General features: G+C 49.5%; 1 protein-coding gene across 2 annotated transcripts; it reads left to right on the top strand.

The window, feature by feature from the left end:
• Window positions 1-114: 114 nt before the first annotated feature.
• Window positions 115-18,841, top strand: LOC148123095 (speedy protein E4A-like). 2 transcript variants are annotated; one of them, XM_087897514.1, is made up of 8 exons: window positions 115-381; window positions 6,272-6,344; window positions 10,290-10,508; window positions 11,331-11,389; window positions 11,919-12,004; window positions 14,460-14,628; window positions 14,821-14,923; window positions 18,013-18,841. In XM_087897514.1, exons 2-7 carry the CDS (start codon window positions 6,284-6,286, stop codon window positions 14,878-14,880), a joined length of 654 nt encoding a protein of 217 aa, XP_087753640.1. In that variant the 5' UTR covers window positions 115-381; window positions 6,272-6,283; the 3' UTR covers window positions 14,881-14,923; window positions 18,013-18,841. The 2 variants fall into 2 exon arrangements, with proteins under 2 accessions (XP_087753640.1, XP_087753632.1); XM_087897506.1 differs by lacking the exons at window positions 115-381; window positions 6,272-6,344 and adding an exon at window positions 9,580-9,851.
• Window positions 18,842-18,850: the final 9 nt, after the last annotated feature.

The following is an 18,850-nucleotide window of genomic DNA, read 5'->3' as shown; positions in this document are numbered from 1 at the left end:
AGTTCCAGGGCTCGCCTTTCTCCCTAGGAGTGGAGTAGAAACTCTATCTCCCAGAAGTCTTCGCGCCGCTGCATCTAGGGACCGTCGCGCAAGAATATACCTCCTCCCAGCCGCTTGAAGATGGCGTTCTGAGAGCAATGGCCGCCCCCAGGCCTGCTCTCACCTTCGTGTTTGGCCTCACTCCATTTGAGGCTGGAGAAACGGCCTGCGGGTTTAAGACCCAAATCTTCTCCAGGCCTGGGACTCTTGAAATAGAAGGAAGATTCTGACGTAAGGAAAAGGAAGCTGTGTATCATTCTCAATTAACCAAACTTCCTTGAAATACTAGGCACAAGAAATACCCAGCAATGCTTTCCAGAGAAGGAAGAGAAAACACAACTGGTGGGTTTTCTAGATCGCATAAAACGTTACAAACAGAACCAGAAAAGAACACGTGGAAAGAACAAAACAGTAATGCGGTATCTGGGGTCAGGCAATGATGAAAAGTTCTCAAAAATGGTGGAAGTGTCACAGCTCAAAAGGACAGGGATCCTGGCGGTCGGTAGCCAGGAATATTGAGTGTTACAGCAAGGGTGGAAGAGCGCTCTAGTAGTCGGGAGCCAGAGAATAGCACAGACCACAGGAAGCATAGCAGCTTACAGCCCTGCCCTAGGGAAGGTTTCCCCAAAGTGACAGCTCTTCTCCAGCAGGAGAGGGCTTCCCCTTGAAGTTGTTAGAATTCGGCTCTGGGGCTCCTGAATGTAGCAACTCGGCTCTGCTAGGGGAAGGATTCCCCCAGCGAAACTCTGCTTCTGACTTCTCGTGCGAGGTTGGAACAGATTGTAACAACTCCTGGCTGCTAGGGGAAGGCTATTAGGGGAAGGCTTGCGAGGCCAAAGTGTTACAGTCCCTCTCTCCTCCATCTCTGCTTTGCGGAAAGAAGGTCTTCACCCAGATCTTCTTGAAGAAATTTATTGGGAGGGAAGAATCCAGGAGATTGGCTGCCTCTGCCAGGGTGGAAGAAGAGCAGTCTGAACCTGCACAGGCACAGGGCTTATATAGGGCTTCTTAGGGGCAGCATTTTCCCAGGAAGAAGAGGGATTGGCTAGTTTTCCTGCTCAGTGATTGGTTAGTTCAGTTGATCAGGTGCAGAGATGGCTGATTTCAGAGTCAAACTGTGTTTCTTTCGCTGGCCTTTTTAAGCTCTTTGGCTCCAGTTTTGGGGCCAAGGCATATTTCTTTCAGTGACTCTGGTTCTATTCTAGGGACAAAGTGTGTTTCTTTGGCACGGGTTTCAGAGTCAGGGTGCATTTCTTTGGTTCTGGGTTTGGGGCTAAAGCATTTCTTTCACTGGTTCTGGTTTCAGGACCAGGGTGGGCGTCTTTGGTTGGCCCTTTTACCCTACAAATGATACAATATGATGAACAATTCATCAATTTCTTGCTGAAATAATGCAACAGGGTTCTTGGCCTAATCCTTCATAAAGACGTTAGTGTCAAAATTGATAACAAACTCTGCCAACTCAGAAAGTTCTCCGATGCAGAAAGTAAAAGAGTTTTATCATAGAAGCAGCAGCAAGCCATCTTGAAGTGCCAATTTTAGGTAAACTATTGAGGAACCAGCCAGAGACAGAAGCATCATGAATAGTCCCTCAGATACTGCAGGGTGCCTTGGAAGGACTCCACTGCCAGACTGGCTGCCTCTTCACCCAAGTCCCTTCTGATGTCACCTGGTATCTGAGGGGTCCATCTGAGCTAATCTTATCTCATGAAGCAAAAACTCCCACATCCATGTGACAAGCAGGTAGTTACATCTCTGAATAAGGGGCCCGGACTACACTCTCCAGGTGACAGGGAGATAAATCCCTTTCCCGAGATTTACATCACACAGAGAAGACTCAGGTCTTTCAGAAAAGGAATTCCTTCCTCACAATGAGGATATTTCAAGCCGAATAGGTTTTTGTATTAAGAAAAGATTTCCATGTGTACAGACAGAACAAGGGTCACGAGCCAGCAGGCTGAGATCCTTCTACTCTGCCCAGATAGGAATTGAGTAGGCAAGGAGAAGCTCACCCAGTGCCAGCATCCCAGGTGTGCCCATGGTCTACTAGCTGGACCAGCAGGCCTACAGGCTTTCAGTGACCAGTTCTGACCTTGAGGTCTACTGTGTCCAGCTTTACAAACTAGAGACTTAATGTCCCGGCCTTTAACCCACCGGTGGCCCTGGCACGTGGCAGCTGTTGTAATATATGGCCTCCAATAGTAGCAACAGGTAGCAGCTGTGTGTGCCTGCCAGAGCTACTGCTCCTCAGTGGACTGAGGTGTTGTGACTCTCAACAGAGTGTTATGGTTATTGAGTCCAAGGCAGACTCATAGCTTGATTAAATTCCTCAGGTGATAGGAAGATAGAGATACGCTTTTTCATTGAGGTTTATCTTGACAAGAAGGGACTCTCGGGTCTTTCAGAAAAGGAAGTTTTTGCTTGAAACGAGGGCAGAAAGCTTATATAATAATAATTTTAAAACCAGATGTGTATCAAAGAGACAATATGTATCTCTACTGTGAATTTCCTCAAGGAAGCACTCTTTAAAATGGGAAGGGGGGGACTTTTTACCATATGGCAACAAGCAAAATGTAATCTTTTATTTATATCTTATTGCTGGGCATAGAACCCAAACCTTCCTGTATGTTAGGCAAGTGCAATACTGCTAGGCCACGACCCCCAGCCCCTCACTGGGGGATTCTAGGCAAGTACTCTACCACTGAGCCACACCCCAGCCCCTCACTGGGGGATTCTAGGCAAGTGCTCTACCACTGAGCCACACCCCAGCCCCTCACTGGAGGATTCTAGGCAGGTTCTCTACCACTGAGCCACACCCCAGTCCCTTACTGGGGGATTCTAGGCAGGAGCTCTACCACTGAACCACACCCCAACCCCTCACTGGGTAATTCTAGGCAGGTGCTCTACCACTGAGCCACACACCAGTCCCTCACTGGGGCATTCTAGGCAGGTGCTCTACCACTGAGCCACTCAGCCCCTCACTGGGGGATTCTAGGCAGGTGCTCTACCACTGAGCCACACCCCAACCCCTCACTGGGTAATTCTAGGCAGGTGCTCTACCACTGAACCACACCCCAGGCCCTCACTGGGGGATTCTAGGCAGGTGCTCTACCACTGAGCCACACACCAGTCCCTCACTGAGGGATTCTAGGCAGGTGTTCTACCACTGAGCTAATTGCCCAGTCCAATCTTTTTTTCAAACCATGTAGTACAAGTTAACAACATCAAAGAAGATGATAAAAATGTGGAACCAGAAGTAGTGATGTTGAGGGATTAATGGTCATGATATACTTGATGAAAATATGTGCTCTTGGGCTGGAGAGATGGCTCAGAGGTTAAGAGCACTGCCTGCTCTTCCAAAGGTCCTGAGTTCAATTCCCAGCAACCATATGGTGGCTCACAGCCATCCGTAATGAGGTCTGGTGCCCTCTTCTGGCCTGCAGGCATACAGACAGAATATTGTATACACTATATATATATGTATATATATATACATTATACACACACACACACACACACACACACACACATATATATATATATATATAAAGAAAATATGTGCTCTTGGGGCTGGAGAGGTGGCTCAGCAGCAGAGCACTGGCTGCTATCCTAGAGGACCCAGACTGGATTACCAGCACCCACCTAGTGGTGCACAACTGGCTATAACTCCAGTCCTAGGGGATCTGGTGCCTTCTTCTGACTTCTATGGGCACTGCATACTCATGTTGCACAGACAACCATGAAGGCAAAATATCCGTATACAAAATATGTTTTACAAGGAAAAAGTGATGCACTGTTGCAAGAGAACATGGATGATAAATTCACTTACACAAATATTCCATACCAATGCAAAAATACTTTAAAGGAAAATTGCGAAGTAAAATAAATACTAACTCATGTGCTCTAAGAGACAAGGTCAATAGCAAGCCTTTATAGACTAATAGAACATTTTCTGTGGGGATACATGGAAAATTGGGCAGGCACATTCTGGAACATGGGTGATGCTGTGCACCTTAGATGAACTTACAAACAAGCTCCCTTGTTTAATAGTAAAGATTCTTAACTCTAAGTCATGCATAAGCATCAACCTCTCCAGATGCAACACCTGCCACCATCCTCTATTTGGGGGGGGGGCAGACACTGGACCCCGTCCCAGTGCTCCCTGAGCAAACAGAACGTTCCATAGCTCTCTCATCCCAGGAATTCAGTACAGGCAGACATTCACATTGCCAGCTGTGGGAACGTGGGACATCAGTCAGAAACTGGAATGAGCGAGTTGTTAACCAAGATGGAATCACAGACTAGAGGGAAGAAGGGGGAAGAAACTGCGTCTTGGAATGAAGCATTCCAATGTGTACTCTTACCCCGGAGGGAGTGAAGGGAGGAGGCCACCTAGGAAGGGTGACCCAGAGAGTACTTAGTTGTCTTGTCTCACGCAGCATCTCCTATTCACAAGACCCGACGTTCTGACCATCAAATGGGATTTTCAAGGACCAACTCTATAGTCATGAAGCAAGCCAAGAGTAGAGACACAACAAGGGGAGATATGTGGTATGGATGTGTGCACCTGATGTGTAGATAGCGTGTGTGTGCACCAACATTTCACTCGTTTTTAATTTTTTTCATTTGTGTGTGAGCATGCATGTGCCATGATGCATGTATGATCAAGAAAAGAACTTTGGGGAGGTGGCACTCTCGCTCCACTTGTTCCGAGGCAGATCTTGTGTTGTTCCTATGCTGGGTACTCTGGGCTAGCTGGCCAGAAAGCTTCCTGAGGGCAGATTCCAGGCCCGTGAACTTCTGGCAGTCTCCTCTGCTCTCCTCCCATCTTGCTATTGGAGTGCTGGGATTCCAGACAAGCTACTGCCTCTGCTTGTTTGTTTTCTTTTTGACCTTGGCTCTGGGGCTGTGACTCAGGTCATCTAGCTGTCACTGCAAATGCCTTTACCTATTGAGCCATCTCCCCAGCCCTTTGTCTCATCCTACGGTTCCATAATTGTGTAGATAGATCCCATTTTGTTTATGCCCTCATCTGCCGACAGACACTTGCTGACCTGCTGATAGATGCTGGGAGGGTTGTTACTTTTTGCCTATGATGAACCAAGTCACAGTGAACACCCGTGTTCTAATTCCTGCACAGGTACCTGTGTAGAGATTGATCAGGTAGCATCCAGGAGTGTAACTGAAATGTCATCTGGTAATCCTGTGTTTGACATCGTAAGGAGCCACCAACCCATTTTTCACTTTGACGGCACCATTTTGCAGTCCTGCCGGCAATGTAGACTGCTCATCGCATTCTTGCCAATAGTTGCTGTTCTCCGACTTATTTATCACCGCCATCCTCGTGGTATCATGCCCCCTGGGGGCTGGAGAGATGGCTCAGTGGTTAAGAATACTGCCTGCTCTTTCAGAGGTCCTAGGTTGAGTTCCCAGCAACCACATGGTGGCTTACAACCATCTAGAACTGTACTCCTATAGGATCTGAATGACCTCTTACGGTGTTCAGACAGAACACCCTTACACATAAAAAAAAAACCCACACACAACACCCATATACATAAAAAATAACAAACAAACAAAAACATGTTCATTTCAAGACTATTCATCAATTCACTACTTATTCCCCCTCCCCTCTGTGTGTGTGTGTGTAGATCAGAGGTCAGATATCTTCCTCAATTACTCTTCACTCTTATTTATTTTTAAATAAAGGGTCTCTCATTGAATTTGGAGCTTGCTGATTCTGCTAGACTGGCCAGTCAGTGAACCCTAGGGATCTTTCTGCTTCTGTCTCCCCAGCAAGGGATTACAGGGAAATGTCATACCTGGCTTTTTCTTTTTTTAATGTGGGCGCTGAAGGCTGAGCCAGGTTCTTATATTTGGACAGTAAAGATTTTACCAATGAATAAGCCTGTCTGCCCCCCCCCCAATATGATTTGTTTGTTTTTGAAACAGGTCTCATTCTTTAGCCCGGGCTAGCCTGGAACTTGTATCAATCCTCCTGTCTCAGCATCCCAAGCCTTGGGATTGCAGGTGCGTGTCATCATGGTCAATTGTATTCTGAATCTTGCTTGGGTGACTTCTTAGGGTAGGCATGTGGGAACTTGGTCCTGCAGTCCCAGGCCAGTATGGAATGTCACCATATCTGCCGCTGGCCTCTCCTCCACCAGCTTCCCCCATTCTCTGGCTCTAGAACAGCAGCAAGGCCACGAACTAAATTGTTATCCTGTTGCAGGTGACCACATGGATGGTTGGGTCCTGGAGCTTGCCTCTGTGTGCCATGCCGTCTAAATTTGCTTTCTTCAGTCGTAAGTACTGGGCTTCCTCCATCCCTCTTGGCTCCTCGGGCCATCCACTATCGGGACCCCTCCTGCACATAATTGGAACTTCTCCATGTGACTTCCAGGAGGTGGCTGCTTCTGTGTTCTCCCAGGGGCTAGGAAGATGTCTCTGTGAGAAAAGTGCTTGTCATGCAAATCCGTGGATCTGAGTTCAAATCCCCAGAACCCATGTAGAAAAAAAAAAAAAAAAGAACTGGGCGGTGGTGGCACACTCCTTTAATCCCAGCACGCGGGAGGGAGAGGCAGATGAATCTCTGTGAGTTTGAGGCAAGCCTGGTCTACAAAGTGAGTTCTAGGATAGCCAAGGCTACAGAGAAATCCTGTTCAGAAAAACAAAAAAGAAAAAAAAAAACAAAAAAAAGAAAGAAAGAAAGAAAGAAAAAAAAAAGAAGGTAGGGTGGCTTGGGCCTGTAATCTGAGCTGGTGAGGTGGAGACAGGAGACTGTCCTGCATTTGCTGACCAGTGAGTCTCAATGAGTCAACAGGCTCCAGGTTCAGTAGGAAACTCTGTCTCAAAAACACAAGGTGGAGGATTGGTGAGATGGCTCAATGGGTAAAGGCACCCATTGCCGGATCTGACCATTTGAGATCAAGCCCTATGACGCACGTGGGGGAATGAGAGTGATAACTCCAGAAGGCTGCTTCTGGCTTCTGCTTCTGCCCAACCCTGCCCCAAATAAAATAAACTTTAACTGTTTAATGAAGTGGAGAGCAGTTGAGGAAGACCTGATGTCTTGTCTACATGCACATATATGTGTATCCACACATGTGCGCTGCGAAACATAATTAAAAAGGATTTATTTTGTATGTATGTGTGTTTAGCCTGCAAGTATGACTACGCACATGCGTGCAGTACTCTTGAAGACCAGAAGAGGGCTTCAGATCCTCCTGGTACTAGAGTGACAGATGGTTGTGAGCTACCATGTGGGCACTGGTAATTATACCTGGGTTCACTGGAAGAGCAATCAGTATTCTTAACCACTGAGCCATCTCTCCAGCCTCATAAATTTAAGTGACAAGGAGATGAAACATAACCACACCTCTGGTGGCAACCTTGTGTTTGGATGCCTTGAAGAGCAAAGTGAAGATCCGAGTGGTGTTTGCCTTGGTTCCCAGTCCCAGCTTCTACTTTACCACACATGGAAAGCTCTCAGTGGAAGGCTATGTGCCCAGTGCACCTTGCTCCTCCCTGCTCTGACCGGTGGCCTCCAGATGCTGAGACCCCACTCAGGACCTTCCACTTAGGGGCTCGACTGGCTTCTGGAGGCTGAGCCTGGTCTCCTCTTGTTCACTGAGTTGTGAAGTCTGCATATGAACAGTGAACTAGAGCCAGTCAGACTCCTCTCTCTCTCTCTCTCTCTCTCTCTCTCTCTCTCTCTCTCTCTCTCTCTCTGTGTGTGTGTGTGTGTATTTCTCTGTGTCTGTCTGTCTGTTTGTATGTATGTCTCTGTCTCTGTCTGGGTCTGATTTCCTAAAAGTGCTATTTTTCTACATTTAAGAAAAGTAATTTTTTTCATGTGTGCATGGTGTTCATGCATGTGTGTGCATGTTCGTATGTGGGTAAGTGTGTATATGGGCGCACAGACATGTATGAGTGAATGTGTGTGGAGACCAGAGGTTGACATTGTATGTTTTCCTCAATTATGCTCCATTTATTCAGAGTCCCTTGAACCCGGAGTGCAACTGGTAGCCCGGCCAGCATATGGAATTCTTCGGCTTCACTTCTGAGTACTGGGATTACAGACAGGTTGCCACACCCACTGGCTTGTTGTGGGGTGTGGCTGGGGGTTTCACTACAGGCCTCACGCTTGTGTGGGAAATGCTTTAACGATTAAGCCATACTCCAGCTGCTACTTCCCGTATTTGCCCCATTTGGTACATGTGACCATCTGGGACAGAGAATCTGGACCCTGAGACCCCACTGTGGGCAGAAGTAGCAGAAGCCCAGCTGCTCCGTCTCTGTCCCCACTCTGCTCCAAGGTCTCACTGGGTATTGGAAGGTGTCACAGAACAATATGCTTCACATATCAGGTGGGGACAACCACTCACCAAGGTCAAGAGCAAGGCCGGAGCTGCAGACCCAACAGGATGTGGGGAAGGAGAGGGGGGCACCCTGCCGAAGCCTCCCTTCCGGGTCTCCATGCTTACATAGGCATTGGAAGTTGCAGGAGGCATGGGCTATAGTTCCTCAGAGAAGGGCTCCAGACCTCCACTCAGCCAAGAGAGGCTTCCCTCATGCCACCCTCACTCAGGATCACTCTCTCCTTGCTGCTCACTCAGTAGAAACCTCACTCCTTTTTCAAAGAAAAGATGACATTTCTTTATTTAATGTGTGCTCATGTGTGCTTGCCATGGCACACATATGGAGGTCAGAGTCAGTTTGTGGAAGTCGGTTGTCTCCTTCCACCATGTGAATCGTGGATCAAATGCAGAACAACAGGCTTGGTAAAAAGTTCTTGAACTACATCTCAACACCTTGATTTGCTCTTTGTGTGTGTGTGTGTGTGTGTGTGTGTGTGTGTGTGTGTGTGTCCCTGTTATATTCCAAATCTGTGTATGTCTATCAGTCAATGGTTAAGCCAGGACTCTTGCTTCTGTGATTAGAATCAGGGAAGCTTAACACAAATATCTGTATTTCTGGGGAAGCCACAAGTCAACATTGCATGTCTTCCTCTCTTCATGTGTGTGTATTCACACCTATGTAGATCTTTGAGTGTGCAAGAGGCAGGGAGGGCACTGGGTATACTTTATCACTCTGTGACTTATTTGTCATATCTTAGCTAGGCTAGCAGCCAAAACCATGGAATTCTGCTGTTCCCTTCTGCCATACACACACACACACACACACACACACACACACACACACACACACCACCTGGGTCACTGTGTCTGGCTTGTGTGGTTGCTGAGATCTGAATTCAGGTCCTTTTGGTTGCACACCAATCACTCTTGATGACCGAGGCATCTCTCCAGCCTCATCCCTCACCCAGTACACAAAGAGGAAAGCAGGACCCAAACTTGGAAGATGACTTTGTTCATGGAATGAGTCTAGGTCAGAGACATGTCAACCCTAGATTGTGAGAGAAAGTGGACTTATTAATCCATAAATTGCAAAGCTTTCTTTCAAGCTGGCTTTCAGGTCGAAAAGCTGACGACATCACGGGCTCCCGCACTCCTCATATGAAGGACACACTCTGTGGGGTTAGGCAACCCAAATGACAATAGTGTCTTCTCAGAGCACCATTCTTGAGATCTCCTCAACTAGGGAAGGAGCATCAAGCCTGGATCCAGCGAGAGTCCAAAAGGAGGGTGGGATAGACCAAAGTCTGGGATTTGTGGAAGGGAAGAAACAGGTTGGGAGAATCGTGACCGCTGGCCAACTGTCACTGTGTTCTGAGGGACAGAGTCCTCAGCCTGGCATCACCAGGCCCTCACCTGGGGTGCTGACGCATGGGGAGATCTCAGGACCAGCAGGTGAGGGCACTGGGTGAGGAGAGATGTGAGAGGGTGATGGCAAGGAGGAAGGGCACAGGAGGAAGGAGGGAGGCCCAGGAGGCAGGCTGGGGCGGGGAGGACAGGAGTCAGACACAGATATCACATGGACTGAAAACCCGCAGTCCAAGGAAGGGGTTAGGCTCCAAGAGTCAGAGACAGGACAGAGAAGAGGGGACATAAGAAGAGACTTCCTTTGTATGGGGACAATTTGTCCCTGATGAGGAAGAGGCTTGAGGAACGGGGAGAGGGGGTGGGGACAAGGTGAGGGGCAGGTGGCCATCAGCACAGAGGGAAATGGCACGGTGATTTGGGGAAAGGCAGTAGCTGAAGAGGTTTGGGGTGTTTGGGGTATCGAGGGGCAGGGCTGAGATTCACCAAAGCCTGAGCTTCACACTTGGGTGTGGTTTCTTCACTTAGAACCAAGGGTGGAGGCCAACTCCCAGCCTCCGTCCACCAGCCCAAAGAGGAAGAGGAACTTGTCATCGGATTCTGAGGATGACCTGGCAGAGCTGCTGGACCCTGAGCCTGAGCCGGTGTGGTCCGTGGAGACACTGTGTGGGCTCAGGATGACGCTGAGGAGGAGGCGCGCATCTATGGTGAGGCCTGAACACCACAAGGTCTTCACCAGGCTGCTGGGTAGGTGACACCGCATGGCTCCCTCCTTAGGCGAAGGAGGAAACTTCTAGTCAGCCTCCTTCCCTGTGAGAAAGCTGCCCTCCCAGTCCAGAGCGGTCAGCCTGGGAGGCTCCAGCTCAGTTGAGTCTCAGGGACCCATAGGTGGCAAGGTCTTAGGCTAGAGTTGGCATGCGTCCCCACGGAGATGAGAGAGGCCACCACCTCTCTCATCCCACCCCAACTATTATTGTGCTCTGACTTTGCTGAGCTGGGGTGTCTTCGCCCACACAAGGGCAGCACATCCATGTTCATAACCACAAGAGACATCAGATGGGAAGAGACATCTTAGTCCTTGACTGTGGATGGAACTCCATGGTAGAGTCTTATTCAGCATATAGAAGACCTGGGATTGATCCCAGAACAACACATACATAAAAGACATCTAAATATGTATACATGCCATCTAAGCATGTATGCATGCCACTGTATTCTAAGGCTCTCTCAGCGTCTCCTCCCCGGAGGTTCATGTGGGACTTCCAGCACATGTGCCTACTCCATCCTTTGCTCCTGTGCCTATGCCTAGGTTCTGACCTGACCCGTCTCCCAGGGAGTGGGTTCTCCTGGCTCTCCCCCAGGAAATGGGTTCTCCTGGCTCTCCCCCAGGGGTGGGTTCTCTTGGCTCTCCCCCAGGGGGTGGGTTCTACTGGCTCTCCCCCAGGGTGTCCTTTCTCCTGGCTCTTCCCCAGGGGGTGGGTTCTCCTGGCTCACCCCCAGGGAGTCCATTCTCCTGGCTCTTCCCAAGCTCCTCCCTTTCACACCATGACACATGCGCTTCCTTCACAGAGGATCCTGTGGTGAAAAAATTCCTGGCCTGGGACAAGACTCTGAGAGTGTCTGATAAGGTGAGCTGAGCTGGGCTCCAGATCCTGTCCTGCAAGGGAGGGGCCTCCCTGACCACTGTCCTCTGTCCCAACCCTGAGCCACCTGAAGTCACACAGTCCTGACCCTCGATATCCTGCCAGTGTCTCTCTTCAGGGCACATCAGTGTCTTACAGAGAGGACAGGAGTCCCATGCCTCACTGGAGTCTGAGCCCACGGTCACCATCTTACCCTGGGAATTGCTTCTTCTCTCCCACAGTTCTCTGGGACCCTTTGTTCCTGCTGGGCAAAGACCTCTTTGTTCCCGTTGTCCTAAGTCCTCCCTCAGACTCCCTCATGACCCGGAGCCAGCCATGCTGGAACAACAAGGGCCTCCTGCCTCTGACCTGGCCTTCCTGAAGGCCCCTTTCACCCTCCCTTCCCCACTCCAGCAGGCACCCAAACCTCGGGGCTCCTCTCTGAGCCTCAGGCCACCTCAGCCCCTGTCCCCTGTCCCTACGGTCTTCCTCTCCAGGGTGTGACGGCTCCTCTCCTGTCTGCTCTCTCCATCAGTACCTCCTGTCTATGGTCATAGCTTACTTCAGCCGCGCTGGGCTCTTCTCCTGGCAGTATAGGCCAATCCACTTCTTCCTGGCTCTGTGAGTATTTTGCCCCCTCCTGTTGGTTCCCTGCCCTGGATGTTGAGTCAGGAGAAGTGGGCCTCTGACTTTTCTCCTCTGCTATGCCTGGTTTTGTAACTTTATGAGGGAAAACAAGCTAATGTTTCTTTTTTTAATTAATTTATTTTTTATACGCATTGGTGTTTTTGCCTTCATATATGTGTGAAGGTGTTGGATCCCGTGGAACTAGATTCACAGACAATTGTGAGCTGCCATGTGGGGGTTGGGAAGCTAATGTTTATTTTTAAAACCGAGCAAGGGACTGGAGAGATGGCTCAGTCGGTAAAGCATTTGCCGTACATTCATAAGGACATGAGTTCAGATCTCCAGAGCCTAAATGACAAGCCAGGGGTAGTGATATGTGGTTGTTGTCCTAATGCTTGGGGTGAGAGACCTCAGGATCCCTGGTACTCATTCCCCAGCCAGCCCAGACTTATTGGCAAGACTTGTGTCCCAGGGAGAGGCTCTAGATAAAAACAAGGTGGATGGTTCCCGAGGATCAATGCCCGATGTTCACTTCTGGCCTCCACACAGGCACACATGCACAAACATGCACCTACACTCCCATGTGTATACATCAGCGTGCACACACACGCACACTAAAAAAGTGAGCAAGAGGCTGGAGAGGTGGCTCAGAAGTTAAAGACGTGGATTTGATTCCCAGCGTTCACCCGGCGGCTCATAGCTGTCTATAACTGTAGTTCCAAGGGCTACGAATCCCTCTGCTTGCCTCCTTGGCCACCGGGCAGGCACATGGTATATGAGCTCACAGTATATGAGCAGGGAAAACACCCATGCACAGATAAAAGTAATAAAATAAATAACTCGACAAAGCAAGAGGAAACAGTGAAAGATGTGGGATTTGGAGCCCAAAGGGGTAGGTGATTTGGAAGTGGTTGCTGCTGTTTCTGTGTCTTCTCCGCCTTCTTCTTGCTTTCCTTTCTCCTCCTCCTCTTTTTTCCCCATTTGTTTTGGTTTGGTGTTTGAGACAGTGTTTCTCTGGGTAGACCTAGAGCGGTGTGCCCACCAGCAGAGAGCCTGTAACCTCACTTGGAGAACTGAAAACTCTGGGTACTTGACAGCTAGAGATTCAAGATGGCCTCTCAGAGGGCTGCTCGCTCATGTCCGTGTGCATGGAAGAGAGGGCATGACTCTATGTGAGAGTATTCTAACACACAGAGCCCTCCTGAGGGGAGAGGAAGATGGAGTAGAAGTGTCCCCAAGGACTCAGGTGCTGTGCTTCCTTTACTGTCTCCCTAGTGCTGAAAACACCACACACCATGCCATCTTCTCCCCTGGATCCCATGGTCCATCTCAGGCCTCCTGGTACAGCTCCAGTCCCAAGTAAGATGCTGACTGCTGCTTTCCCTTGCCAGCCTGTCCCAGTCCAGTGGGTTTGTTTTGTAAGAAAACGCAGGCAACTCCATTCCAGAAATCACTCTTCTCCTGAGGCTGAAGTGCCCAGTGTGAACTCCAACCTCTGTCCGGGTGCTCTCCAACTTGGCTCCCCCATCACCCTCATACCCGCTCCCTTCCTGGCTGGCCCCTTCCCAATTCCCTGTCCTCATTCTGACCTTGTGTTTTCTGTGCGCGTGTCTCACAGTTGTGTGCCTGGAGACAGTTCATCCCCCTAAAATCGGTCCAAACTCTGAAACCCCAAGACCAATCAGTGTGATGAGGAGCCTCCTGCAGCTCCGGAGACTCGGGTGGAAGGATCTCTTGAGCTCAGGCATTCGGGGCCAACTTGGGCAATATAGGAGGACATTTCAAATCAAACAAAAAGTGGGTGAAAGACCCCTTGGCTGCTTTCCTTAATCTTCTGGTTTTTGCCTCCAGCAGTGTTGCAATAGAACCCCATCATGGTAGGATATTTAGGGTTATAGTCTCTGGTGTTGACTATAACCCTCTTTTTCCTGAGTGCACCTGTTGAAGGGGGGCTTCTCAAAATTCTGTCATTCTCGGGACGCCTTCATTCTGTTTGTGTTGGGAGTGGTTAGGTCACACTACCCAGTCAGTGAAGTTACCCGTGTTAGATTGTGCCCTGACTCTCGCTTCCATGTGTTCACTCATCCATTCATTTGCTCACCAGTCCATTCAACAAGTCCTACAACGTGTGTTGTCTATGCCACGAGGCAATTGAAGGAGAAAACTCAGAAATGTTGCCTGTGTCAGCCATTGGACACAAGCTGGGGGAAGAGGGAAAGGATGGAGACGGGAATCCTGAGGCCATCTCGTGTCGAGAGCACCAAGAACAGCACTGGGCTCTGCAGATGCTTGATTCTTCTGCTCCATGAGGCAGGCTCCTGCCCACAGTGGACTGGCTCTCCCTTCACCCTGGGCAGGGCTGATGCCGTCCAGTGATGAAATGCTCCCCCAGTCCCCCTTATGGATCCTCCTTGGTAAAGAGCTCTACGACACCCTGATTCCTCCCCAGGTACCTGGCCAGTGACATGGAGGAGGACAACCAGGCCCCTAAACAAGATATCTTTTACTTCCTCTACGGGAAGAGCTATGCCCAGCGCCCCATGTTCCACAAACTGCGGTTCCAGTTCATTCGGTCCATGGGCTGGAGGATCTGGGTGTCCCGGGAGGAGTGTGAAGAGGTGGGTGTGTGGGGGGGGCACGTGGGGCACAGAGGGATGGGTTGGACAGAGAGAGAGAGCAGTGAGGTTGAATGTGGGAGGTGGGATTGGGGAATGGGAGAGCTGGAAGGTGGGCCCAAGGATGAGGAGTCGAGAGCCAGCATCTGGAACTTCTCACAGAACTGTTTAGTTTCATTGTTGTTTTCCTTCCAGATCCAGGCTTACAATCCAGAGCTCTGGGTGTGGGTACGAGATCGCACCAACCTATCTTAGAACTCTAGGACTGTGGAGGCCTGAGGTCATTGACCTGACATAGGTATGTCCTTGGTATCCTTTTGTTTTGTTTTGTTTTGGTTTGGTTTGGTTTTTCCAGACAGACTTTTTCTGTGTAGCCTTGGCTGTCTAGAATTCATTCTGTAGACCAGGCTGACCTTGAACTCACAGAGATCCATCTGCCTCTTTCTCCCGAGTGCTAGGATTAAAGGCAAGTGCCACCACTACCAGGCCTGTCCTTGGTGTCTTTTAAAGTGTGTCCATCTGTCTGTGGTCTAGTTAGGAAAGGTACAGAACCTCCCCCCACACTTGACACACCTGCACCCCACACTTACCTCCATACTGTGAGAAAGCCCAGTCACACACACAGCGGGACTCATCCCGTCACTGCATACACAGAGATGACAAACAGGAGACACAATCTTGGGGAGACAGGGTATGAACCCAGAGGCCAGTCAGCTGACCTTAGAATTGACTGGGTTTTTTTTCCCCAAAGACTTGAAATGGGTAGAAATACTTGTTCTTCAAGCAGCTGCATCCAAATGTGTTCGAGGAAATATGAATTTCTTTTCACCACGTGTGTTCTGCAGCTCTACAATTCCACGCCTCCATAATTTGCACTGGTTTTTCATGTTTTCTGAGTGTGATTATGTGTGGTGCGCATATGTGTGTGTGTGTGTGTGGTGTACATCTGTGGTGGGGGCCGGCCGCTAATGTTGGGCGTCTTCCTCGATGGCTGTCCTCTTTATTTATTGCGGTAGAGTGTTGTTGAACCAGAGCTCATCACTTAGCCCATGTTCTCCAGAGAGCCTCATCCGCACCTACTGTGTATCAGGGTTGCAGGTGACTGCCAGGCACGCTTGACTTTTCTGTGGGTTCTGGGGTTCCAAACTCCATCCCCATACTTCTGTAGCAAGTTCATCCCCCGAGACATTGCCCCAGCCACCAGTTACACCTCTGCACCCCCGAGACATTGCCCCAGCCACCAGTTACACCTCTGCACCCCCGAGACATTGCCCCAGCCACCAGTTACACCTCTGCACCCCCGAGACATTGCCCCAGCCACCAGTTACACCTCTGCACCCCCGAGACATTGCCCCAGCCACCAGTTACACCTCTGCACCCCCGAGACATTGCCCCAGCCACCAGTTACACCTCTGCACCCCCGAGACATTGCCCCAGCCACCAGTTACACCTCTGCACCCCCGAGACATTGCCCCAGCCACCAGTTACACCTCTGCACCCCCGAGACATTGCCCCAGCCACCAGTTACACCTCTGCACCCCCGAGACATTGCCCCAGCCACCAGTTACACCTCTGCACCCCCGAGACATTGCCCCAGCCACCAGTTACACCTCTGCACCCCCGAGACATTGCCCCAGCCATCAGTCACCTTTGCACTCCAGTTTGTGGAAAAGTTTTCAGGGCCACCTTTGGCAGTTACTTTGGGGACACTCCGGTCATACTTCGTGGAAGGAACTGAAGAGAAGGTTTATTTTGTCCCATGGCTTCAGACCATCACGATGGGTGAGGCACGGCCATGTGGCTCTGTCTATGGCGTGAGGATGTTCATCCAAGAGTTGACCAGGAGGCAGCAAGAGACTGGAACAAGAGGGTGTCTGACCTTCAAAGGCCGAGGAGGAGAGATACAGATGAATCAGCAAAACGCCTGCCCTGCAAGCATGAGACCCTGATGCCAAGAATCCACGTCAAATACAGCCCAGCACTGTGGCACGTGCCTGTACTGGGGAGCAGACAGGCAGAGCCCTGGCCTGGCTGGATGACCAGCCTGATACACTGGTGACAGCTAGGACAATGAGAGACAGACTCCAAAAGTCAGTTGGGGGCTGTGGAGGTGGCTCGGCAGTTAAGAGCACCAGCAGCTCTTCCAGAGGATCCAAGTTTGATTCCCAGCAACAACAAGGTGCCTCCCAACCATCCATAATCCCAATTCCAGAGGATCCAATGCCCTCTTATGGTCTCTAAGAGCACTGCATGCCCAGGGTGCACAGACATATGTGCAGGTGAAACATCCATACACATAAAATAAAAAATGAGTAAATCTTAAAAAAAGTGAACAAGTGAATGAATGGCACCCAAGGATACCCCCCCCCCTCTCTCTCTCTCACACACACACACACACACACACACACACACACACACACACACACACACACACACACACACGATTCAATGGCCAGCAGGGTAGCTCAGCAGGTAAAGGCGCTTGCTGCCGTGTAAGCTCTATCCCTGGGCCCACATGGTAACAGGAAAGAACCAGCTCCCGCCAATTATCCTCTGACCTCAGTCACACTGTGGCACACACCCGCCCCCAAAATAAATGCCGATAGAAATTTAAAATAAGTGAGTGAAGAGAAGCAAAGTGTGAATTAGTCCAGAGCCGTACTTTGAGAATCTAGTCCACACCACAAGTAGACTCTCCTCTGGCCCTTGCTGTCATGCAGGGTCCTGGGCCCACAGTAGGCGGCTGGGAATCTAGGTAAACTGGTCTGGGAATCGCACTTGAAAATGATGCTTCTGGTTTAGGAGTTAAAACCCAAGAGTCAGCCAGGCATGATAGTGAAAGTCGTAACCTCAACACCCGGGGCAGAGGCAGGAGGCTCACTAACTGCTCAAGGCCCACCTGATCTGAGTAGTACACCCGAGGCCAGCCATAGGAATGCCTGCCCCAAAACAGCAGCAGGGCTCAGAGACAGCTCATCTGGAGAGAGCACCTGCTGTTCTTGCAGATGACCCGATGGCACCTAATGGGTTGTGACCAGGAATCTGATGCCCTCTTTTGGCCTCCTCTGGTATTGCACTCACATGGACAACCCACCATCATCACCACCAATGCACACACTTTAAAAAGCTCTCCCAGACAATGACAACTACCAAGAATGAAGGGTCGCAAGCCGGGGTAGCTTAGTGATAGGGCACTTACCCATCATACAAGAGCCTTGGGGTCTGACCCTGGGCACCACAGAACAAACAGACAAATGAAAGAAGGGTTCTAGATAAGTTCCCATTTCAAATGTTCTGACCTCTAGTTAGGATTAACGTGTGCATAGCTCTTGTTCATGCCTGAAGAATTGCATGTATGAAGTCTGGCATGATTCCTTCTTCCCCCAGATCCCTGCACCTGAGGGAGACACTCTATGCCAACATTGAGAACCGCTGGGGGAAAGGAGAGAGGACGTCTTACACAGGAACTATAAGAACCCAGACTCTTCTAGAAGGAGTGGAATGGAATCACCACACCGTGCTCCTGGGAGCGGGAACACATGCAGGGGCTCTGGTGGGGAAACCAGACATCAGGATTCCTCCAGGGCCCACTCCACTCAGCAGCATCGTCTAAATGTCATCCCGGATGTCCCCAGTCCCATCTCCCCAAGGCAGCAGCCCCGTGGTTCCCTATAATTGGTCTCCACAGGCTTGGGCCATTTGAAGGAGGTTCCTCAGGGCTCAGAGAAGAAGGGAAATATCTTCAAACTATAGCATTTGAGCCATATATTTGTAATAAAAAAGCTTTAATATATTTCATATTTTATTGGACTCTACAAATGTTCATCATAGAATTATTTATTTTGAATGGCTTTGATATATTGTGGATTTGTAAATATACAGTTCTCCCAGTTTTGTGATGGGTGTTATAACTTTCATATGTGTAAATAGTCTCACTCTAAGAGAAGATTTGGTTTTTATATATTCATTATGTATTGTTTTGAGACAGAGCCTCATTATATAGCCCTGCCTGGCCCTGAACTTGCTTCATTGATCGGGTTGGCTTCAGACTTGCAGAGATCTCCTGCCTCTGCCTCCCCAGTGCTGGGATTAAAGATGTGCGCCTCCATACTTTATGGGTTTTTAGATTCTACTTATAGATACTTGTTTCATGTAAATATAAATTCTTGTTTGAAATTTACTCTTTATTATTGACCTATGAGCAAGTGATAACTTATTTAACTTC

Source organism: Myodes glareolus, chromosome 2, assembly GCF_982192425.1.
Source record: "Myodes glareolus chromosome 2, mMyoGla1.1, whole genome shotgun sequence".
In the NCBI taxonomy this organism is placed as follows: domain Eukaryota; kingdom Metazoa; phylum Chordata; class Mammalia; order Rodentia; family Cricetidae; genus Myodes; species Myodes glareolus.
The sequence above is the reverse complement of the archived record's forward strand: the minus strand, read 5'-3'. Positions and strand labels throughout refer to the sequence as shown.

Coding starts and splice junctions, on each gene's coding strand:
- LOC148123095 (XM_087897506.1), top strand. CDS start 9,593: ATGACAATAGTGTCTTCTCAGAGCACCATTCTTGAGATCTCCTCAACT. Junction 10,509..11,330: donor GGTCTTCACCAGGCTGCTGG/GTAGGTGACACC, acceptor CTTCCTTCACAG/AGGATCCTGTGGTGAAAAAA. Junction 12,005..14,459: donor ATCCACTTCTTCCTGGCTCT/GTGAGTATTTTG, acceptor ATTCCTCCCCAG/GTACCTGGCCAGTGACATGG.